This window comes from Haliotis rufescens, unplaced genomic scaffold (assembly GCF_023055435.1).
Source record: "Haliotis rufescens isolate VD_foot unplaced genomic scaffold, xgHalRufe1.0.p SCAF_20, whole genome shotgun sequence".
NCBI lineage: Eukaryota > Metazoa > Mollusca > Gastropoda > Lepetellida > Haliotidae > Haliotis > Haliotis rufescens.
In genome coordinates, this window is record NW_025963891.1 from 21913665 (window position 1) to 21940139 (window position 26475).

Genomic DNA, 26475 nt, shown 5'->3' on the forward strand with positions numbered 1-26475 from the left:
CACATGACAAACAAACAGAGCGTTTATTACATATGTCATGGATTTTTTAAAACCTACTTTCATCAAATATCAGCTTTCTAAACACTCTTATCTATATTTCTTGTCCCATTTCTGGGTATGGAGTTACTCTATTCACAAGGATAAATTGTCAAGTGAAATGATCACATTTATCTTAAAAGTTGTTGTTTTTTCATGTTCAGATGACAGTCGAAGCTAGCTTCAATTAAACAATTGATAGGAAATGTCAAACAAATATTGATTTGCAATGTCAAAACGCAGTGGGCTATTACATTGGATAACGTGACAAAGTCATCAATATCATGTGCCAGGGAAACATCCATCCCCTTGTGTCTCTCACTATATCTGTCACTGACAACCCTGACTCAGACCATCACCAGGTTGTCAAGGGAACCAACACTGACTTACCAGTACTAAAACATCATCAGGTATTTCCTAATGAGTCCAACTTATCAAACTTGGCCACAGGTACAACATCCCGTTGAGGGCATCAAGTTTTTTTTACGAGATAAGGGAGTTTTTCCCTCGATAAAACAACCACCTTACCTTGTGAGGTTTGATTGGCTCCCGCGCAGTTCACACAGTTTTTGCCGGCCAGGCACTGAGGCAGGCAAAACTTCATCTCGTATCAGATATGGGATATTATCTCACACTGGGGGTAAATCCTCACTGCTTCACCATCTACACAGTATTGTTGTCAGGAGCGACCACTGTGAAATCTACGCCTGCCAGTTTCACAAGGCCAGTTTGGCCCCTCTCTGAGAGTTGGGAGGTCAGAAATAGAAGCGAGGTAAAAATACACCACCACAGTTTCCCTCTGCATATCGTCTCGCATATCGTCTCGGATGCTTAGAGATGCACTCTGCACTTCATGGGAACAGTTGTGGTTTGGTGTTTATTCTTAGAAATCTGATTTTGAGCTTAGAAATCTGAAATCTTTAAGTTTACTCCAGTGTTTATTTCCGTGGAAAACTAGATTTTAATGAGCTGATTGCTTTCACAGGGGTTTGTATCCTGGAGGAAAACAAATTTGGTTTCCAGCTTTTTCTCAAGGCCACAAGTGAAAGACATTTTTCTTTTTAAGGGCTGATTGTTTATTTCAAAGCAAACAATACAATGCAGCTCAGCAGGAAATAAACTTGGGACATTTATCCATATCATATATAGTAGTTAAAATAATTACTGGCACAGCAACAAGTGCAGGACAAGTTCCACCCTATATCACCCACCCTGTATGACCATCACTAACTGACTCTTGGTTTCACCCTGTATCACCCACCCTGTATGACCATCACTAACTGACTCTTGGTTCCACCCTGTATCCCCTACCCTGTATGACCATCACTAACTGACTCTTGGTTCCACCCTGTATCATCCACCCTGTATGACCATCACTAACTGACTCTTGGTTCCACCCTGTATCACCCACCCTGTATGACCATCACTAACTGACTCTTGGTTCCACCCTATATCACCCACCCTGTATGACCATCACTAACTGACTCTTGGTTCCACCCTGTATCACCCACCCTGTAACACCATCACTAACTGACTCTTGGTTCCACCCTATATCATCCACCCTGTAACACCATCACTAACTGACTCTTGGTTCCACCCTATATCACCCACCCTGTATGACCATCACTAACTGACTCTTGGTTCCACCCTGTATCACCTACCCGGTATGACCATCACTAACTGACTGTTGGTTCCACCCTGTATCATCCACCCAGTATGACCATCACTAACTGACTCTTGGTTCCACCCTGTATCACCCACCCTGTATGACCATCACTAACTGACTCTTGGTTCCACCCTGTATCACCCCACCCTGGTCGACCATCACTAACTGACCCTTGGTTTCACCCTGAAACATCCACCCTGTATGACCATCACTAACTGACTCTTGGTTCCACCCTGTATCACCCACCCTGTATGACCATCACTAACTGACTCTTGGTTCCACCCTGTATCACCTACCCTGTATGACCATCACTAACTGACTGTTGGTTCCACCCTGTATCATCCACCCTGTATCATCCACCCTGTATGACCATCACTAACTGACTCTTGGTTCCACCCTGTATCACCCACCCTGTATGACCATCACTAACTGACTCTTGGTTCCACCCTGTATCACCTACCCTGTATCACCATCACTAACTGACTGTTGGTTCCACCCTGTATCATCCACCCTGTATCATCCACCCTGTATGACCATCACTAACTGACTGTTGGTTCCACCCTGTATCATCCACCCTGTATGACAGTCGTCCACCATTTTGTGTGAAGCAAACACAAGTGATATGAGAGGTGGAATCCGATTGGTCCATAGGAGAGGCTTAGCAGGGACATAACTGGTAATAGCCACTGGTGGCTCTACGATCGAGCCCAGTAATTCCAGCCTAGTACGGTAAGGGTGAAAACTGGACTTTTAAAGTCATTTAATTCTCTTGCCTCGGAAAGATGCTATTTCGATGATGTACTGAGACTTGATGATAATTGTGACCATGACAACCACAGACACAGATAAGGCTGATGACACTGCTAGGAACAGAAACATGGTTTTAATCATTGGTTACAATTGGTTCTTCCAACCAATCAATCAATGATAATAATCAGTTGCTTTTCTTCTGGTACTTTCCAGAAATAGTATGTCAAAGAACCTCTGATATCATACAAATCCTATTCCACAAATACATGATATCTTTCACATTGATGAAAATATGTTTATGTTCAATTATTTACAGGAATAATTGAACATTGTGCATAAAAATATCACATTTTATGACATACTTGATTATGGACATCTGTGATCAATCACACCACCTGTACATGGTAACTGATTGATCATATTTGATTATAAAAACATCAGTATCTGGAATAGTTCAAAGAAGACTTCAATAATTTGTTTCTTTCAAACCAACACGCCTGGTATGGAACCGACACTGGATCTGCCACATGAGACCCCTTCAATTGTACAAAAGCTGTGAAACATGCGAGACAAATCCTTCATTCCCCTGTTTACAGATATCTGGAGAATCCTGAAGCTCTCCTCACAGGTGTAAAGCACATTGCTGCCTAAATTCCTCATTACAATCTCCTCCCAAAATACTCTTATTACAGCAAAATGTTTACCACCTAAACATCTTTGTTTTGGCATTCAAAGACGGCATCCCTTGACTAATTGCCTGCTAAATTCATGGAAATACAGATTCCTTACTCATGACGCAGCAAGAACGTCTTTTCCATCCAATTCTTATTAGTTCCGCTGAGGTTTTTAAGTACACCTTTACGCTCATACGTAAACTTTACTCTCATAAAAGGAAGCTGGCGAGAAGCGTTCTTTCAAAGTTTGTTCAAACAATGAGATATGTGTCACACAGGGGCAATGATTGACTGACTTCTAAAACACCTTTTCTTTTCAGGCCTTACCAAAATTTCTAGATTTTGTAACTTTCAAAATAATATTCACAGCTCATAAACTGTCTTAGTGATCAAAAATGTTTACAACTTTTTTCAATGAAATACAATATATCTTGTAAATCAAGGATGAACACAGAGTGTTCAGATATGACAACAGCCTGATGATCAACTTGATAGCTATAGCCCATCAAATTCATAAACTTTTAATAGATCAACATATCCAGATAAAGCGTACAAAGTGCAGTTTCTGTGTCCACATCTGCTTAAAAGACGTGATAATGCTAGCTGTAAAGACTCTTATCAAATATCACAGCAATGGTCCATGATAGTGCCTTATCTTTTGCACTTGTTGCCAAAAGGAAAGCACATGGCTCAAGGGAGGTAACTCTCAGGTTCCTAAGTAGATAAACAATAGATGCATGTGATCATTCTGATAGAAGGTTAAAGGTCAAATCTCATCAAGGGAACATCTCAAAATGATTAACATTAATTAAGTATTAAAATACAACACTGCTTTTGCAGATGACATGAACACAACATTGTTGCATGGTATGCTCATTTAACTCATAATAAATAACTCAGCTGCTCAGCTGGGACACTGCTTTAACTCATTAAACCTATTCACTGAAGGTAGGCATCATATATTTTCACATGATACACACAGTGGCTTAATCATAAACACATTAAGTGTAATCATATTCTCTTTACAGCACACACACAGACACAGGCAGACAGACACAGACACACAGACATACACACACCACAGACAGACAGACAGACAGACACACACCACACAGACAGACATACACACACCACAGACAGACAGACAGACACACACCACACACAGACATACACACACCACAGACAGACAGACAGACAGACACACACCACACACAGACATACACACACCACAGACAGACAGACAGAGACAGACACTTTTTAAATACCATTCCTTATCGTCACCATGATAATGTCCAATTTTCTACATTTTTTACCTGTGGTTATATTAGTAAGTGATGGTGGGATGATACACCAATGCATAGGTAGATCACGATATTTTACTTCCTGACACAAGTATCGATCACAGTCACACATTAAGTAAAAAATATTGATTCATACCTTAAATATTTTCTTTAATGGCTGTTACACCAAACACTAATTAGTGGTGAAATTTAGTAGTGAAAAAGTAAATATTCTAATACATTGTGCTATACTTGATTCTGCCAACTGTAAATCGTCAGTGTGCTAGGTATTTGGCCATCCTGCCTATGAAAATATTGCTTAGGGACCACAGATAAGAGCACACACATGTATCCTGATACATATTGAATCCTGAACCAGGTATTGTGATACGTATCGGATCGCACGGTTGGTGTACTATCATCCCAGCCCTATTAGTGTCTTAGTTTCTGGTGTTCATATTCTAATGTCACATATTTTCTTTCTTCCCATTTTAGTGTTAGAATGTCCCTTGAGATTATAAAGTCTTATCTTATCTTTCTAATAATGTCCTCTTAATTTGTGGAATAAAAAGAAATCAACACAATATTACGGAAATAATACTGACATCAAAGGATCTAAAATGCTGGATGCTAAATAAATATATCTCATAATATTACCTTTTTCACCAAGATCAAACGTGTAAACTTGAAAAAGATAATTATAAATTTCAAATTTCTAAAGAAGTATGTGAAATTGGGTTTAATGTCTCATTGAAAGTAGTATTAATCTACCGGTCCCGCCTTGAGCAATCATATTGTTCCCAGAAGTGGCACAGAATCTTCAACAGGTGCTTATCCTATAACCTTTTCTGTTTATTTCATTCAAAAGTCGTCTATTTCACTGCACACCTGTGTCTCAGTGATATGGTGGGCTGTCAGTGAGATGTTCATTACATACTGTCTCAGCCTCAACCTCTCAAGTTAGGAGCCCAACTTGAAGACATTTCCCCTTTGTTGTCCCATTCTCTGGTCATAAATCATGTGCATTCCACTCTCAGGTATGCATTTCAGAAATCTACACAGCATGTACAACACACAGATGCAAGGCCCATTGCGGTTATCAACAGCACACCAGGTCATTATTCCAGAAGGGATTGCATTATGATAACCCAATACCAACAGCCGTCAGGTAATCATAAAAACAATTAATGTCTCCACCAAAATTACCTTGAGCACATTTGTTCAAACTTACCATAAAAAAAAAAACATTCACAATTCTTCGTCTCTCGTTTTACTTGTTAAACTGAGACATCAGCTGATTGCACAAGAATTAATACCATTTTCTCAATTACAGATCGTGCTTTGTATATTTTGTCACACTGAAACTACAGTTTTGTTATCCTACACACGTCCCCATGTGTCTTGGACAGAAGGAGAATTGAAGCCATCACTCAAGACATTCCATGTAATGAAGGCAGTTTAATGTCGTACCATGCTTTGAATCAGCTAGGACGTGATCTGGGTGAGAACTACATACATACATGTTACACCAACGTGTAGGAAATTATATGCTGTTGATAGTATTGGGGGTCTTTTGAAATAGATATTATCAAGATATGTAAATATACTCTTGTAGGTTTATCACGGTGTCTTGGCGTACAAAATCTATATATAGACCATGATTAAGTGCATGCATGACTGTCACAGCATGAAGACATCCACCTACCATATTGATCTAAAGATAACACAGTTCAATATGAAATAGGCAAAGCAGCTTCAAGTCACCTTGACATTGCAATGATTTGTGGAATCATTTAGATGTAGTCTATATATGCTTTGCTTATCTCCCTTGTCTTGAGTGAGTGAGTGTAGTTTTATGTCCCAGAAGGCAACATTCAGAATAAGCTCTGCTAATGTGTTTTTGTTAAGATTCGAACCTGGATCCAAAGCGATGCTGTAACCACTTGGCTATCCTACCACCACTTGATCTAAATCTAAAGCTGCAATATCAGAAATATGTTTTCAGAATCCTTAACTAAACTAGCACCCAGAAGAAAATATGTACAAGTGATATTTCTGTTTGATATTGACCAACCTCACTCTAAAGTCGAACTAAAGGTAAGACATGACCAATGACTGACAAGCACAGTAACGTTAAACAAAATGACTGTCACCAAGAATACAACTGTCAACAAGAATACAACTATCACCGAGACTACAGCTGTCAACAAGAATACAACTATCACCGAGACTACAGCTGTCAACAAGAATATAACTGTCAACAAGAATACAACTGTCACCAAGACTACAGCTGTCAACAAGAATACAACTTTCAACAAGAATACAACTGTCACCAAGACTACAACTGTCAACAAGAATACAACTGTTCCAAGAATACAACTGTCAACAAGATTACAACTGTCAACAAGAATACAACTGTCAACAAGTATACAACTGTCAACAAGAATACAACTGTTCAAAGAATACAGCTGTCAACAAGAAGACATCTGTCCACACACAAGCCAAACATAGACATGGAATCCTCGTTAATGTTTGCCTATCAAATCGGAAATTCTTTTCAGGGAATAAAATGAAAAAACCCAACATAAATCCCTTTATGAAAGACATTACATACAGTTTTAATTTCAATATACAACTGACAAACCAATATTAAGAGTGGGAAAGTGGAAGTCAGTGGGTATAAACATTTCCCTTCCATCTACTCTTGTCACATCTGAAGATATAAAGTCAAATCTGAAAGGACTGACATTAATTGGGAGATATGACACATAAGACCTACCTCAAACCGACATAAACATGGATTCCCCATCCGACCAGTACGCTCAACATAGAACAGCAACACTACAACATGTGCACTCCTTGGTGTATGTACCTCAAAGACCAGGACGATATGGCTAGGGTATTTTTTAATGTGTACTCAAACTTGTTGTCCTGTAGAAGGCATTGTGTCAGTGCATAATGCACACAGCAAGGCAGAACAACATTTTGGACCAGCAAGTAGAAGCATGTATTTATCAAAGATCAAAACGGAAAATGATCCTACATGAATGGAGGCTTCTGGCCCTACTACATCTGCCAAGTATCCTAGTTCCGGCCTGCTTCTCACGTACACACAATCTCCACTGGCGGTGGGTGAGTCATGTGTGTTTATGCTCACTGAGGTAGTCTCCTCTACCTGGTGGCTGACAGCTAGGCATGGCCTGTTGTCACCTGTCCTTGTTTACATTAAGGTCTACCTGGACACACACTGACCTCGTCAGGTCGTTGTGACCTCAGGTACACAGATGAAATTGGGGGATGATGCCAAGGTAGAACCTTGTATGATGAAATACAGTGAAACACCCTCAATCAGGGAAATGCCCTCACACTGAAATCATCTGGATTAGCAACTTCTTGTTTTTGTTGTTGGTTTGTTGTTTAACGACACACTACACAATATTCCAGCTGTATGATGGCGGCCTGTGAACAATAAAATCTGGACCAGACAATCCAGTGATTGACATGAACATCAATCTACGCAATTGGGATACAATGACAGGCAATCAACTAAGTCAGAGGGTCTGACCACCGGATCTAACAAGGTTGCTGGGGACCTTCATTATGAACCAGAATTCCAATGAGCTTTATGATTAACGGTTTCGAACAAAGCTGCAAAAGTTACATGACATATTCATTGTATGAAATGTTTTCTATGATAAATACGTTTCTTACAATGAAATGTGTCATGTAAATTACGTCTTTCGTGAATACAAATGAACTCAGATGCAGACAAAGCATGTGCAATGCTCGTCACACACAAACAAAAGCCAAGATTATTGTGGTTGACAAATCTGACATCTTGCATCAATTGCCAATGTTGGAACTACAAGGCACATGTTCTGTTCCCTGGCCTAATTTCAACCACATGGCAGTAATTAAGGCAATCAGGTTGTGTTCCTTACCTACTAAAACACTATCAGGCCTACAACCTTCCCGATCCAAGCCAGACCAGGGCAATTAGCAGTCAGCCATTGATGTTTTTAATCCAGTAAATCAAGCATGATGACCAGCCCCTCTCACTGCAGGGATGACACAAGCCCTGTGTGTGGGGGCCTCAGTGATCTTTCTTCTGGGAATACGCCAGTCTTTATGAGAGGACCCCTGCCTTTTCCCCCTTGGGTCCAGACATCAACCCTCTCAGATCTAATCAAGGTTTAAAAGTTCATTTTGGATGCACACCCGAATTCTGTTTCCTAAATGGGAGTAGTGTTGTGCTGACTTGTTGTACAGGAGATGATTTGTTCTAGTTGGCCTGTCACTCCTTGTCACAATAAAGATACTACTGTTCTCACTAAAGTCAGTCTCACTGATAATGTTGGAAATTTTTTACTGGATATTTAGGATAAAACCTTAAGTTTTGAAGGTTTGAATTTGTTCATATCTCTGATATTTTACATGAATATATCAATTCACATTTTCAATCAGTTATATCTTTCACGACCAGTCATGTTACATATTTAACAGCTTCCCTTTCTAAATCTACTGAACTGGATGTCAATAATTGATATAAATGGTAATTTTGCTATTTTTCCAAATTTACAAAAAAAACATAAAATACCAATTTTCTTAAGGATAGTAAAGACACAAGTCATACATAGGGTTCAACACAGATATATTCACAATCCAATATTGAAAACAATTAGAGAAATGCTTAAGTTGCCCAAGAGATCTAAAGAATCTCCTTCATTTCATGCTTCAGTCAACCTTAGTGGGCCATTGCCCACTTAAACTGATAGGCATTTCAAATCAATTAAGTAACTATTGAGGCTTCCATATGATAAGCCAGTCCGCGTCAACCTTACACGCAACCCTGTGAACTATATTTAATCTGGAGCCATCTTGAAAAGCTCCTCCCACACCAGACCCTAATAAAACCCTCCACTGACTGATAATGATTGAGACATCAGCTCGTTAATTTCAGCTGCATTTCACTACCACCATCATCCAATACCTAACTCAGAATTAATGGACCTTCTGTTTGGAACCTAATGGGGAGAAAATGAGTTTGTTGTTTGTTAAAGGCAAAATAAAGTAGGGCATTAACCACAGACAAATTGGTCTATTTGGAACAAATAAATAAGACCCTGTGTTGAGGAATGTAGAGCCAATGTCTCGTAGCAGTGCATGGTCTACAAACAACTTCAACGTAGTTCTACACCAGACTGATTTTAAGTCAGCTTCCCCTATCCAGATAGCTGGGAACATTACCGCCTTACATGGCCCCCACACAAGTTCCGAACTACACATCTTCCTGAGGCAAGGGAGTTAACTGACTTTAAATGTCAAGTTTCCACCCTTGCTGAACTAAGCTGGAATTCCATGGCTTTATCGTAGCGCCACCAGTGGCTCTTATGAGTTTTGTCCCTCCTATTGACCAATCAGATTCTCCCTATCATATTACTTGCATTTGATTCAAACAAAATGGTGGCGCCCAGTCAAGGTGGTCTGATCAATAATAAAGATTGATATGTTATAAAATGGGTCTTACCCTCGGAAAATGCATCAAATTATTTGAGCACCTTGATTCAAAACATCAAAAGATTTGGATCTGTAGACGCCCAGTTGATGGTACAAATGCTTTGCAAATCCTGCAGTGACCTAAATCTGCACTGGATGTCGATTTCGTTACACAATCTGATTGGACTATGCATAGACTCATTAGTCCAACCAAAACATAACTTTGCAATTCCAGCCTAGTTTGGCAAAGGGTGGGAACTGGATTTTTATAGTCAGATAACTCCCTTGCCTTGGGAGGCAGGAAAGACAGGAAGGAGACAAGATAAGTGTTAGTATCAGAATAAGAGAGTTTCCATTTAAACATTTTGCAACCACCATTCTAAGATAGGCATTATGCATCAGCCTTTCTTAAATAAAGCTCCATCTTTCATCTCAAAGTGGTCACAATTATTTTCATCCTAAAACAATATTTTGTTTCAAATCCACTTTTCAGCAGCAGTTGAGGACATACAGGTCATGCATGCAGCACTCACAGTGACTAAAACATGCAGCTGGAGATGGTAGACCAGATACCATATGACAAGACTGAGGTGAATGAGTGGAGGACAATGCATTCAAGTTGTGATTTGCCTAATGTGGGAGGAAAGCCTGAAGTCATGCATGCCACTAGAATGAGTATGGTGCTGACAAATAAGAAAACATAATCAGAGCGAATCTGGGATCCAAACCTATGATGATAAGTTTCTGGAACGCCCAAGGAAACAACTCTGCACAGCGACTTGGGGTACCTTAGAAGACTAGAGCACCCATGCCCCCTTAGGCCAATAAAGCACCTTTTATATGAACTACGGGGGATGATGCTGACAAACCAGGATGAAGCTGGATTCGAACCCATGATACCGATTTCAGTATATAAACTTGTTTGTTGTTCAACTGCACAAATAATCAATTCTAGACCAGATAATCAAGTGACTGTCATCATGAGTACAATTTACACAACTAGGGGATGATGATATGCCTCAACCAGGTGAGCCAGCCTGACCACCCGATCCCATTAGTCACCTCTTACGACAAGCATGGATGGCTGGAGGCCAATTCTAACCCTGAACTTCGCAGGGAACACTTAGACCACATGGCTTCTGGGAAAAGGAATTAATGGACAGTAAGTTCCAGCCTCCATTTCAAAAAGCGATCATATTGCTACAACTGTCGTAAGTCTATCTTGAAGTATTGGAGTTACGACCATGTTAGCGCTACTATCGCTTTGCGAAATGTGGCCCTGAGTCATCGAAACTAGCAACATCCAAGTAAAGCAGCCATCATGACTATCTTCTCCTATTTGTCATCAGAGTAAAAACTATATCTCTCCATCCTACAAGTCATCAGCATCATTTCAAGGTATTATATGCTACTTTTTTTGTTGTTGTTGTTGTTTAACGCCGCACTCAGCAATATTCCAGCTATATAACAGCGGTCTGTAACATAATCGAGTCTGGACCAGACAATCCAGTGATTGACATCATGAGCATTGATCCACGCAATTGGGATCGATCAACCAAGTCAGCGAGTCTAACCACCAGATCCCGCTAGTCGCCTTTTACGACAAGCATAGTCGCCTTTTACGGCAAGTATGGGTTGCTGAAGACCTATTCTACCCCGGAATTATTATATGCACAAACCCAAGTGGCATGAAAACCAGCTGCCGATCACAGCAGCACATATCTGGCTGTCCCTGTGTTAGTTCCCAGATGCCACCTGTGTGCAGGACCAGTGTCTTACCTTGGTGATCTGTGTATGTGTCCCATCACCAGCATTTCCCACGTGAACCAGACGCACCTCACTGAGAAGTCTCTACATACACAACGTCCATGTCAAGTCCCACACAACAGCATACATGCTATACAAAGCACTTTGTTCACGTGGACCACTCTCATGGGAACAATTAAATTTTTCAAGTCATTTTGCATAAAGAGAACTAAGTCAGCCTTTACAGCAGTTATCTGATGCATGTGTGCAGCTAAAGTGTTTTATCAATTCCATCACTCTTCCAAATTACACTCAAGGGACAATACAAAAATACTTACGTTCATCAAGCTGATATATAACTTCAAAACAAAACTTTTATCATCTAACACAAAATTTTAATAAAGTTCAAAACATTTAACAGACCTCAAGCAGACGTTTTTGTTGAACTATTTAATGACCACGCTACAAGACGCCTAGCCTTGCACCAAGGCTGTACTGAAAGAAAAGTCCATGGATGTGTAGTAATTCTATCCTCCTAATAGGTAAGTCTAGATATGTGGACTCCAGTCTCTAATAGGGACAACTTGCTCTTATTATTTACATAATCTAGAACATGAATTAAACTAATAATTATTGCCTTAGAGACTTGTGCAAGTCTACAAGACACCAGCAGGTATATCCTGAACTGCACCCTACAGTGTCTGTGATTGTATATTCCACTGACAATGGGTGTGTCCACATTGGCTGACAGTAGGCTAGGGTCCTGATGACGCTTAGTGACATATGTTGTTGTATCACCTCCCTGTCTCGGCCAAGCTGGCCACTCATGCAGTAAGTGAATATATAAAGTTATACCACTCTGTGCTGAGATGTGTGTGAGAACACAGTGAGCAGTGATAAAATACCCTACCAGTTATACACTGATAGTCGGGACCTTGTTGATCCTGAATCACTGCTTTATATGAAACTGGGGCGATATCATAAAACACCTATGATTCTTTAATCCTGATATTGGTAATCCGGACTATTTCAGCTTGAATGGTACTGTCCATATTAAGAGGGTTTCACTGTATGTGACAAAAACCTGAAGTGTTGGACCAGTAGATTGTCTTAAGTGACTGACATACACAACTGACATGGCAACATGTACATACAGCATAATCTTTCCCGTCTACACTGTAACATGAAAGCATCAGGGAATATACGCACAGTGAAACACATGACCATTTCAGTTTAATACATAACTTCTACTCTCGCACACACAGACATACACATAGCCTGTGACCCCTCAACCAGTCGTCCGAAGCACAGGTCCAGCAGAAACTACGTTCAGATTAAAATCTGAGAATGTTTCCATAGGGCATATACAGTTGAGTAAAAAATCTGAAGTTTCTAACATCACAAAAATATAACTGCTGAAATATGCAAACAAACAAAATACACGTATATCAGCAGCATCTACCTTGACACATTGTTGGTGTAACAGTCTCTAATCCTCTCAAGACTTACTCTCCAATACCAAGAAATTCAAAGTTGAAAACTACCCACTGCAGATTTATCGGGCTATATTTGGCCGCGAAATAATACACAATGCAAAAGTGAAATGACAAAGCCCACCTTCAAAATTGTAACTGTTAGATTTCCATACAGCTTTACGCATTACTAAAATCATGGACATTGATTGATTTTACTACTAAAATAGTTCTAACACACATCAGAAGTCTTGTCATGCATTAGTATATAATACACAACACAATTCTTATCAGTAAAGACCAATTATCGTTTTCAAATTAGTTTTGAAATAGCCCCCATGTCTGTCTTGAATAGAAGATGATATTGTTGTCGATCTCCGAAAGAAAACAGGATACATAACCGTGAATCACTTTCTCCTACCTGACCAAGCTTCCCCTCCAACATATCCATACAAACATTGACAATCCTTCATTCCAATCCCATGACTGATAAAAGCTTTATCACTGAATAAACCAAAGCAGATACAAAGAAAAAGGAGACGTGGACAAAGTACTCACTCGAAAAGGTGAAAATCTCGAAAACAGAAGGACAGTAAAAATCCCAACTTTCAGGGAAGGGCACCTGAAAATGCTGCCAACTGTCTCACCCTAGGGATTACAGAGTTCCCTGTTGCAGGTGTATGGAAGGTATTACACACCAACAGAGAGCACCTAGCTCTCTCAGGCAGGCCTTCTGTCTTGGCTTGGGACCTCTCAGAGAGTACACATTTTCTCAGGGTCGTAACACCTTGGGGGGCATCTCAAAATCTAAACCATGGTTAGTTTCAGATGTTCCCTTCATGGATCTAGTTTCTAAGTTTTTCGCAAATTCTGATGGGTTTTGATTGAACTACTGAGGAAGTTAGCTATTTTAGTAGAGGTATTTTTCTGTATATTCTAAATAGATGTTTTTTAATGACAAAAAATTATGTCCAATGCATAACTTTGTCACTATTTTGACTTGTACCATATGTTCCTGTTTTTATCAAGTTAACAAGTGACATGCCTTTGCATGTGTTTGTGACAGGTGCCCCCGGTGGGACAGGATACGCTCACCTTTTCGCAAACACCTGTTATCATCACTATTCCATTTAGTCCGAATTGTACAATCCACTCTGCTTTTGGCGCAGACTTCTGATGAATATGGAAAGGATGTTTGTCTCTTTCATTGTTATGAAAATTATTACGTGAACACATAAATACATACAGATTTCAAGAAATCATGCAACTAAAGGCTGTACTGCACCAATGGACTGATGGTGGCATGGCAGCCCCCTCCTCCCCCACTGAAATATCCCTGGTGTGACACATGTTGTTGCAGGCACACCAGTGGACCAGGGAGACTAGGTGACCCACACCCACTGCCAGCATTGTCCCTGGGGCGGCACATGTTGTTGCAGGCACACTGATGGACTGGAGAGACCTGGTGACCCCCTTCCATTACATCCCCCTGCCTGACACTCCCTGTGGACAACCATATGTGGCTAACTGCGACTATTTTTCAGTAAGCACCAACATGCATTTTTCAGTGTTTTCTCTGTCAACCATTTGTTGAGTTGAAACATAGACATAAGGTATTCTAGTCCTGCACCGTGACTGTGGAATATATTTATTTTATGAATTTAAAAAAAAAATAATAATCGTGAAATGCATACAAAAGCAAGTCTAGCCAGCTCTAGGTAGCTCTATTCCAGCATAGGGACATTTTTATTTTATTTTTAGAGTCAAGAAGGATATTGTGTAATATAAGATTTCATAGACTAAATGTTAGTCTAAAGGTATTCCACCAATACGTGATGGCCTAAAAACAATCAAATCTGGGCAAGATGAAACAGTGATACAGTAAACTTTAGTTATAAAAAACTCAAAGGGACCACTAATTCTAGTTCATTATCACCGTTGTTTGTTATAAGCATATATACAGCATTTATACAGCAAATGGCCAGGACAAAAAAAAAATACAGTTTGTTATATCCGCCATTTCTTTTTAAGCGTGTTTGTCATAAACGTTGTTTACTGTATATGTAAATAATAAGCAACATCCTACACCATCGGGGTACAATGACACACAATCAACCAAGTCACCGAGCCTGACCACCCAACCCATATATCTCTTGTACATCCACCAGAGGTTGTAACGACCTACTCTAACCCGGAATCCCGCTCTTTCCTACACCATGGCAAGTGAGCTTAAAATCAAACTAAATGAACAACTTTTCCACATTCCCAACAACTTGTATTGTTCCCAACAAGATGTGTCTGTTGAAAATCCTAAGTCAGAACATGTTAATTTATTTCAGCTCTTCCACAAAATATGACATGTCCCACTGTGACAACCCAAAACCAAACAGCACGGACTTCAATGGAAGCATTCATCTTTAGCAGAGGGAGCATCCCTTCTTTTTCCTTACTTATTATCAGTTCACAGTCAGTAATCATTCATTATTCAGATGTGCATCTCCATAGAAGAGTTAGCAGCACCCTGGCAATTTGGCGTCACGTTACATGAATCTACGACTAGTCAGCCCACTGTGAAGCATTGCAAACAAGCTGAGCCTAGAGGCTCACCAGAACAGAGAATTACTCAAACCATTCTACAAAGACACCTCCCTCTAAGTTTAACTCACCCCAACCCTTCTACCACAACACCTCCCTCCAACCTTAAATCACCCAAACACCACCCTCCCGTCCCAGACTGTAATGGCAAGAATATCATAAATTGATTCCTTTGTCAGCTTTGAGAAACGTTTTCCTTCAGGGCTACAGTATGTTTTGGGCATTTAAAGCAGGACTGTCTCAAGAAATGAAGCAAAAAGAAACAAATGATAAAATATAGTCACAAGACATTGTAGCTCACCTAACCTTTTCTGATTTGGCAGCACTACAGGTGACATCATTAGAAATTGAAAAACATCATTACTTTCTACAAAACAGACATCAAGGTTTAAATTTTAACATAAGTCTGTTGGTCTAAGAGGACAAGATTCAGTGACCTTTCCTTGTAGACCACCACAACTTTCACCATTAGAAAGATGGCAACCCTGTGGCAGATAATTTTTGCAGACTTGTGAAAATATATGTTAATCTGTAACCCTGGACCTGGACATACAGCATACAAAGTTATGATTCATGCATAATTGTTTAGGTGAGCTAAAACGTCAAAAAGGAAAATCATAAGAAATGTTCATCCTTCTTGACCAATTTCTTCTTAAACAGTACATCAAGAAATAATTCCCCTGGCTACATTTTGAAGTCCACATTTTGGTTGAATAGCTTTTCTACAATGTTAAAGTGTACAGATGTAATGCAAAGTGCATGTTTATCATGCATTATTACATACATCTAGATGGAGGTATTCACAATACTGTCAGAACTCTGGCGCCAAGAACAGACACCAGGTTACAATACACCCACAATTTATTAATCCCCACAAGGCTTATCATTACTTGGTCATACTAATTCTATGTTATGGAATGATATCATTTTTCAAATCTTGTCACATATTGACTGCATCACAATGTTGATATGGGGACTCAAGCAGCTAATCATGTGACTTGTCGACAGTTGTTGGTGTGGATTTCGCCACGTACATCAACCCCATCCATATAGTATTACTGCACTAGGATCATAGTAGGGAATATGGACAGCATATCACACATGTGGTTCTGAATGACAGTTTATATCGCATCAAAGATGTGGTTCTGCATGACAGTATGTCACATAACACATGGTTCTGTATGACAGTATGTCACATAACACATGGTTCTGCATGGCAGTATGTCACATAACACATGGTTCTGCATGGCAGTATGTCACATAACACATGGTTCTGCATGACAGTATGTCACATAACACATGGTTCTGCATGGCAGTATGTCACATAACACATGGTTCTGTATGACAGTATGTCACATAACACATGGTTCTGCATGGCAGTATGTCACATAACACATGGTTCTGCATGGCAGTATGTCACATAACACATGGTTCTGTATAACAGTATGTCACATAACACATGGTTCTGCATGGCAGTATGTCACATAACACATGGTTCTGCATGGCAGTATGTCACATAACACATGGTTCTGTATGACAGTATGTCACATAACATATGGTTCTGCATGACAGTGTGTCATGACACATTTGGTTCTTATTAAAAGTATTCATGTGTATAAGAATTGTATCAAACTGATGCTAATGTAACCTAGTTAGTAAAACATGAATGTTAAGACAAAATACAGAACTGATCCAAGGACCCATTGTCATCTGACAATTGTGGAGGGGTCCTACACGAATGCTTAACTTATTGCAGCCCATCTTAAACAGTAGGGAACACTTGTAATGTACAGTAAGAATCTTCTTCATGATTCTTGAAATAGACTCTAAAGGTATTTACGGCTGTCACAATATACCAGGGGGAATATTAGGCACTTCCTAACTTGCCTGCTGCAATCTGCTCCATCTTAAAGGTGACCTCCCAACAAGTGGTCATTTCTTATTTTAGATAGTTTGCCTCCATAATTTTGTTTGGCAGTGTTGTACATGCGTTGTCATTGTTCCCTGTACGTACAAATAAAATGCCTTATCTAATTTAATCACCAACTGCAACTGATAATTAAATAAACAATTCTTAATTGAAATAAAGCTGTTGGTAGCAAGATATACTTGTTCATGTCTTGTCTTTACAACATGTTATGAACAGGTCATCTTTTTCTTTCTCGTTCGAGTTCTCATCCATTACTGGATGACATATTTCTGTCTCACATACAAAATTACACGAAATGAACACGAGGGCATTGTATTGTCTTTGCTGCCTTGTTCAGAACTGTCTTGAGTAAGTAAGCGAGTTGGGGTTCAGCTTAGCAGCAATAACACTGCAATGTGCAATAAACTGTAAGCCCCCCAAAACTAGTCTCCTCCATTGTCCCTTCAGTCAGGGTACGATGGTATACTACAGCAGCCAGGCAGCACAACAGAACATTGGAATGACAAGTTTTGTCATTATCATAACATTTTTGACAGAGTTTTTAAACATAAACTAAACCGTTTTTTAATTCCATAACATGTTCTCATCACTGTATGGCTGATACAATGCCAATATGACCTTAAACTTTCCCTCCCTCACTCACTGTCATACAGCGTTAGAAATTGGCACTAGTCCTCTAGTCCTTACCAAACTGCCCAATAGTAAAGGTATCCTAAGGACTAGTAGAAATTGGCCCATTTTAAGGGTTTTGCTATATGCTATCATTATAAGGACTAGTGGACAAAACTGTTAGTTTTATCATACGTCACCTAGTTTTGTGTAGCCTGGAGAGTTGGGAACCTCTCTGCCCCAGCATACCCTTGAGGCATTCATATGTACATACATAACATACCTTCATCAACATTCGGACTTCTACACTGACTGTATCACTGCCATCATACGAACTACGCATATCCTGTTTAGCAATATTTCATGTGTGAACGACTTTTCACACCAGACTGCAAATGCAATTTTCTCAGGTATTCACAGGTAAGTGTCATCAAAATACACTTGACACATGAAATGTATGTCACCCTGGATCCAAACACATGCCTGACTAAATAACCTGTACTGACCTATTACCCAAGACCTAAACCCCTCATCTTGTAGAATATCAGTGTTCTTCCTCCTGCAAAGTATTTGAACAGGAGAGAGAGGGGCTGCCTATCAATGATAGAGAAATGTTGGGAAAGTAATGAGTTAATCCAAGAATAGCAAACACATGTTGCAAAGTTGTACAGAAGCTCGTAGTGAAGAAATGGGACATATGGGACAATAACCGCTGCATGTTCGGGGGATCCTGTGGTGACAGATCTATGTTACACGACTATAAAGGGGAGCGTGTTTTGTTAGGCAACTCTTGTCTGTCACGCTTGACTAGGTCCAGCATTTCGTACATGTGTCCACAGTAATAGACACGCATTGTAACACATAAATAGAAAAAGTCTAATCTTGATTCATGTTCACAGCAGTTTTGGGTGTGCCATGTTAAATTTGCTAAAACGTTGGACACGTAAGTCTATTCTTCTTTTATAACAAATATTTTGCATTGGGGGTTAAAATTCAGTTCACGTGAGCTTAACGAGATCGTGAACCAAGTCTCAGTGTTTTAACTGAAAACTTCCTCACTGGTGGTAAAGGCAGTTGAAATAGTTCATCACAAAGTGTACACTGTTGTCAATGAATTATGTTACAGGTTTCAGATAACTTCATATTTCTTGATCTGCTCCTTACTTCCTACAATGCAGGTACATTGCAGAAAGGGTGATAGAGAGAAAAGGGTCATTAATCCATTGTAGTATTATCTATGGCAGTAGTTATTTCACAGTTGGTGCACAGAAACAGACCTGACAAGGACAAACTACATGTGAGGTGGTCCGTACTCGAAGCAACAACTCAGAGTAAGATGACACACTATTATTCCACACTAAGAATTTGATGTTCTTGCTGGTGACCACACACAGCAGCCATTGTGACCACACAATCCCAGCATTTATCAACACCGTTAAACATGTCGTACTGGGAAGCAATAGTGCTGTTATGTAGAATTCAGGAGAAGGCAGCTTAATTCTCAATGCAAATGTTGAATGCACAGCTTCTGTTAAAAAGCTGGTGCATTACCTCAATGAAAAAAATACCTGATCTAATAAATTGATGTCAGGGACAATTCTGAAGCTTAGATCATCTTGTCTTTTTAAACAACAGTTGGAATCATGATAAGGATGCTACATAATGATATGATTTATATTTTTTTTAAATCCAGAAGCATTAAAACTTCCTTCGGGCCTTTATTTGTGAAATATTCACTGAAAGCCTTAATTTGTCAGAAAGAAAAGAAATGTACTTCAAGTAAAGTCGGAACATGAACACACATCTAAAACAAAACCTGCAAAAGACCAGGTCAAACTCGCACCTTAAGACATTTCCTATAAATGTCTGCCATGTGCTTCTCCTAACACTCACAGGAACAATAGGCAGCACACTTCTCATGGATATTGTGTTGTTTCGAAGTTTTATTACATCACGACATAACGTCAAAAGTCAACCATTGAAAGCATTCATGGCTCCACAAAATGTCAAATAGTCACAGCCTTCTGATATGACCTTCTACAGGTTGACCTTGGTCAAACCAACAACTGCTATGAGTTTGAAAAGTTTGAAAACAAAAACAACACATGATCTGAAACTAGGGACAAGAAAAATTCAAAAATAAAACAAAATCACATGCAGGTCACTTTTCATTTTGTACTTGCAACGTTTACCCGTCATTTGAACTACTTTTTGTACTGTTTCCATGGCAAGGGAAACTGATTAGGAGACAATATGATCAGCTTACTTTCCAACTATGTCTCAAAATATCTGCAATTACCCCGAACAAACTACAGTTTCATGTCAAAAGGGTAAAAGAAAATTAACTTGTATAGCTAAATGAATCACAAAAAGAACATCAGAATTCAATCTTCCTGTACCAAAACCATTAACCAGAATACAACTTTCCGGCAGGGGAGCAAGTAAAGTCATTACACGGCTTCAATTAGTTCTATTTAAGGACAGGCAGCTACAGAAATACCTCACCATAAACTGGGAGGCCACGTGAGGAGTCATAAATGTCTATATATACCAATACAGTGTATTCTTACCTTTGAGTACATGTTTGAGTTCCTTGGCAGCTCTGGTTGTTGTGAACTTGTTGACAATGTCTAGTGCTGTCTGGTCATAAGAGTTGGGCTTGTTGACATCGATGCCACACTGGAATAACAAGTTGGTAATTTCATCAAATGCTGAACTGATGAAGTAAGAGAGATACAAGGTCATCTTGACTTGACAATAACAGCATCTAGAGCTTGGTGGATTCTGTCATGTTACCCACCACAGGCATTGTGTCAAGTGCAGCTTGTCAAACAGGACTAAAGTTTTTGTTAATGGACACTTTCGAGTGTGGATAAATAAGCCTCTATTCAATTTGACACTTTTCAAATTTAATTTATATCAGAGGGCTGAATTTAATGTTTGTCTCAGTTTGGGCTTCAACATAAAATGTAATGAAAAAGAACAAGGTTACATATATATATACAATGTTTTTCTGATCAAATAATGCGATCAAGAGTGAATGTTATTTCATGCCACAGTCAGCAATATTTTAGGAATATCATGCTAGCTCATATACAACAAAGTCCGAGCCAGGCAAACCAGTATCTGATGGTATGATCACCAAGCAACATTGTTGGGGTACAATGACATACAATCATCCAGGTCACACATATTTTCTTGAGTATAGTGTGCACCTAAGTATAAAGCACAATCCCCTTTTGGGGATTCAGTATTTTGGAAAGAAAGCTCTTTTGAGAATTATGTGCAGAAAAAAACAAACCACATCGTATCTCTTCTGCAAATTCAGCTAAACGTACAGGTGATAACAAACGTGGTCAATACAAAATTTCAATATGACATAAAACATCATTTGACATAATCACTTACAATTTAAATTGTATTTCCTGTTCTGATAGGCATTGTTTTACATGCAGGGATCATGATTAAAATGTGCATTATCTCATAACTATGCCAGAAATAGCAATCATTTGAACACCTTTTCTCTCAATCTACAAGTGATTAAGTTAATACATATTCAATAATATAATTTTAAAGAATTTCAACACAATAATCAGGAGAATTGTATCTGAAACTATTATTTTATCAGGAATGATATATTACGATATTGTGTTATTTTATTTGCATATTTTACAATATATATTTACAATATATATTTACAATAATAATAACCATAAGCATAGCACATATTGGTACAACTGATGGCAATTCGACCAATCACCATCGAGACTCCCATGGTCACGATAGCGAAAACATTATGTTGACATATGATAGTCAAACTACAACAAATATGACTTTTAACGAGGCAAAGTATGGCAATTTTGTATCCATTCTCTGACAACTCAAGTTCATTTCAAGACATCAATGACGGTAATCTGACCATGGTTGCTGTAAATAACGTGAGTTCACTCACGATCAAGCCAAAATTAACTTAAACAGTAATGAATAAAACTATTAAAATAGATAACATATATATATACAATGAACACTTTTTATAACCAGAGTGTTATTACATGATTAACTTGCATACTTCAGTACAAATTTGTTTACATCATATTTCCGGTGTTAGTGCTCACAGTATCGTCTTTACTCTGGGAAAAACCCATTAAAACCCCTTATGAAGTGTAGAATGCACCCATTCCACTGAGAAGTAGGCTACATAGCTTTAGGCTAGAAAGTTCTACATTCACATTACTATCACCTCCAACCGGGTACCCATAACCTGCTGGGTGAATGAGGCATATTTCAAACAAAGTCACTTGCCTAAAGGGACAACATGTTTTTACAAGCCTGGATTCAGTGTGTGTAACTATCAACAGTGGTGACACTGCATACCTGATGCACTTGACTCGCAAGGATCTGTATGCACGTATAGCCGAGGACAGGCAGGTATTGCACCCTGACATGCTGCATTTAGCACTTGTCCCCAGCTGGGTCATGACATCCACAAAAGGAATGTACATGTACACACTGCTGGGTACACATGCACAAGTGTGATCAAGGGGTGCACTGCACACAGGCAATGCACAAACTGTCGCTGAATGCCAGTGCGGCAGTGACTATGTTTCTCTCTGTTCATATGTGCATGACTGTGTTCATGTGTGTGACTGTTCACTTGTGTGTGTGGTTGTGTTCATGTGTGGTTGTGTTCATGTGTGTGTGACTGTCTGCACCATAGCATGTGACTGTCTGCACCATAGCATGTGACTGTCTGCACCATAGCATGTGACTGTCTGCACCATAGCATGTGACTGTATGCACAACAGCAAGTGACTGTCTGCACCATAGCATGTGACTGTCTGCACCAAGCATGTGACTGTCTGCACCATAGCATGCGACTGTCTGCACCATAGCATGTGACTGTCTGCACCATAGACCATGTGGCTGAATATAGACTATTGATACTATAGCGTGTGACCGTGTGTACCATGTTACAAAACAGAATGTTGTTGTTTGTACCATAGCATGTGACCATCACCACACTCTGTAGGAAGGCATGCATCTATGCATATGTGTCATCTTAAAATCATGTAATTTCTTGATTTTTGGTTGGTAAAAGCCACACTAAGCAATATTCCAGCTACGTGATGGCAGCCTGAAAATAATCAAATCTGGACCAGACAATTCAGTGATTGTTATATGAGCAATGATCCACACCATCTAGGTACGATGATATGAAATCAACCGAGTAACCAGGTCCGACCACCCGATGCACTTAGTGGACCTTACATCCAGCATAGGTTGCTGTGGATCTTACAACCAGCATAAATTGCTGTGGATCTTACAACCAGCATAGGTTGCTGTGGACCTATTCCAACCCAGAATTCCCACGGATAATCATGCACCTTTTAACATATTCTACAGTATGATATATTCCAAATGTTTGTCTGTACAACACTAGCTGGTAGCTACATCAGCACATGAACAACGACAGCCATAAACCAACACTCCTAATGAGTTACTCTACACTTCCCAGAGACTTCAATGTACACTGGGCAAAGGGAGGTAACTCTTCTGGTTTGAACTGTTTGGGCAAAATATCCTCTTATCTAAACATATGAAACAAATGTTTATGCTGGAATCATATAACTATAAATATATGCTTTCTCAAATTGATGTTTAATGTCCAGTGTATATAAATAAGTATCTATAGCTTATTTAGATAAACCCTGCTCAGGCTCAATATACACACAAGTTAAGGAAATATTTTGATACAGATGATAACCTTTTAATAATTCATTCAGTCTCTTTGATGTGCCACAGATTCAGGTTTGTAATTTATCAAGATCAGAGTGGAATTCAGATTATAATAAAGAAATGTAAACATTGATATTGATATCAGCACAGATGCTGTCCTGTCCCATCAATCACTTCCATCCTAAAGTCTTACCAGCTACCTTCTCTGTCATACCATAGTTTTATATTTTGCATTTTACAGAATCGACAATAATGAATTGATCTGGAACCCTGCGCCAATCTTTTTAAGATTCACAGTCCATGAAGCACATTATTTCCCCTTCCACCCAGTCCTTACTGTAATGCTAACCCTACATGAAGCTCCCCATCTCACTCTCAATTTAAATGTACTGTATATCGCTGTCTATAAAGAGACCCAGCCTGTAAGGCGATCCACCTGTAAAAGCCTTCAAAATCAGTGCTAATTTATATACCCCATCTATAAAGCAAATTGGAATGAAGACAGCGTTAGAAATTGACACTAGTCCTGTAGTCCTTGCCAAACTGCCCAATAGTAAAGGCATCATAAGGACTTGTGGATTAAAACAGTTAGTTTCTATCACTGATGAAGAACACCGTCAAGTAAACACAATCCCTAAATTTGCAATAAAAACGTGTTTGTCTTCTGTAGAAAAAGATTACATCGGATCCCTTCAGCGAATATCCCTTCGAAACGAACAGGTGATAGCCATTAAACTTGAACAATACAAATTTGAAATTTGAGATAAAGCATCACTAAACATGATGATTTACCGTACAAATTGTATTTCCTGTTCTCCTAGTCATCGTATTATATGCAGAGATTAAGATGACCGCGTGTATTGTCTCATAAACTAAGCTCGATGCAGCAATTAGCTGTGCACACATTTTCTCGGAATCTACCAGTGATTTGGTTCAAATCTACCCAATAATATAACTTTAAAGAATTTTGATACAATGATACAAAGAATTGTATCTGAAACTATTATTTTATCCAGAATGATATATTCCAGCATCATGTTATTTCAGTTGCAGATTTTCCATATACAAATACCATATGTATATTTGAAATAAATTAATAACTATAAGCGTAGCACTTTGGTACAGCTGATCGCTATTGCCATATATCTTTTACGTATGGAAAAATTTGAACAAAATCACTGTTTAAGATCAGGAGGTCACGATTGCAAAAACTTTATGTCGACATATAATTGTCAAACTACAACAAATATGACTTTTAACATGTCAAAGTAGGGCACTGAAGTTGGTTTCACAGCGTCAATAACGGTAATCTGACCATGGTTGCTGTAAATAACGTTGAGTTGGCTATCTACCGATCACTTCACACACGATTTTGCCGAAATGAATGTAAACACAATTGAATTGAATTTTTAATAAAATTAATAAAATAGGTTACAAACATAAGTCCAGATATACAATGTACACTTTTTATAACCAGACAGTGTAATCACAAGATTAATTTGCATACTTCAGTATGCATTTGTTGACATGGTATTTGCGGTGTTACGTGCTCACGGTAATGTCTTTGGGTGGGGGGAAAAAACTATCAAAACTCTTCTACCCTGTGCATAGGTTGACCCCCCTTGAAACCCTCCTAATTCTAGGTACGAAAAACTCATACACGGCGATATACAGTAGTTGCTTGTCTCTATGAAAACTATATGTTTTCAGAGACTAAGGCAAGGCATACATATGAAAGGGTCTGACCTACCTAACATCTTCTTTCATATGAATATGACTTGGAATAGCTGGCTGGCTCTAAACCACCATAAGGAAGAAGTCAATACATACATGCCTCAGACGCCTCACTTTTGACATGAGATTCCTGACACATCACATATGAGGGTATATATCAAGATATTAGCACAGTTGACATGATATGGACAAGATGCTGGCGGTGGTATCCAGCTGCATGCAATATGATGCAGTTGATAATGATCTGTTACTCCCGGTAACAGAGCTTCTGTGGATACAGATGTGACTGTTATATATATATAACCCACTTCCTCCAATGAGCAGGTAGGTTTCTCTTGTCAGCTTCCCTGCACCACAGATACCAGTAATTATCATAATGATCTTAGTCTAATCTTGTGGGTATTAGGAAGTTGGTGAAGATTCTTCAGTTGACAGATAGGTACTGATTACAATCTCAGTAGAGAGGGAAGGAGCAAGGGATGGTAAGAGGCCAATGACAGATGATTCTTTAAATAAACACAAAACATGCTTTATGTTACCTAATTGACAGCACAATTTGACAAACCCATCACATAATTGGCCTACACAATGACAGCTAGTTATTGTTGAATCAAGTTATATGAGGTGGCTGAAGAATCTGTTCATGCTATAGTTCAGTAAGTACTGGTTGTATTCAGGGTGGGGAGTGGGAGACGTATAGGGAGGTGGCTGAAGTCTCTGTCCATGCTATAGTTCAGTAAGTACTGGTTGT

The 26475-nt window shown here is 39.1% G+C and overlaps 1 protein-coding gene across 3 annotated transcripts in view; it reads right to left on the minus strand.

Moving 5' to 3' along the window:
• The window catches only part of LOC124137949 (caskin-2-like), a 232591-nt gene that overhangs the window by 90277 nt on the left and 115839 nt on the right, over positions 1–26475 (minus strand). For 2 of the 3 annotated variants that reach the window (XM_046504412.2, XM_046504420.2), the window contains exon 8: positions 20825–20933. In XM_046504412.2, the coding sequence (XP_046360368.2) occupies positions 20825–20933 (109 nt within the window). Of the gene's footprint in view, positions 1–564; positions 769–20824; positions 20934–26475 lie in introns of those variants that run through there. The other variant, XM_046504427.2, reaches the window with a different exon arrangement.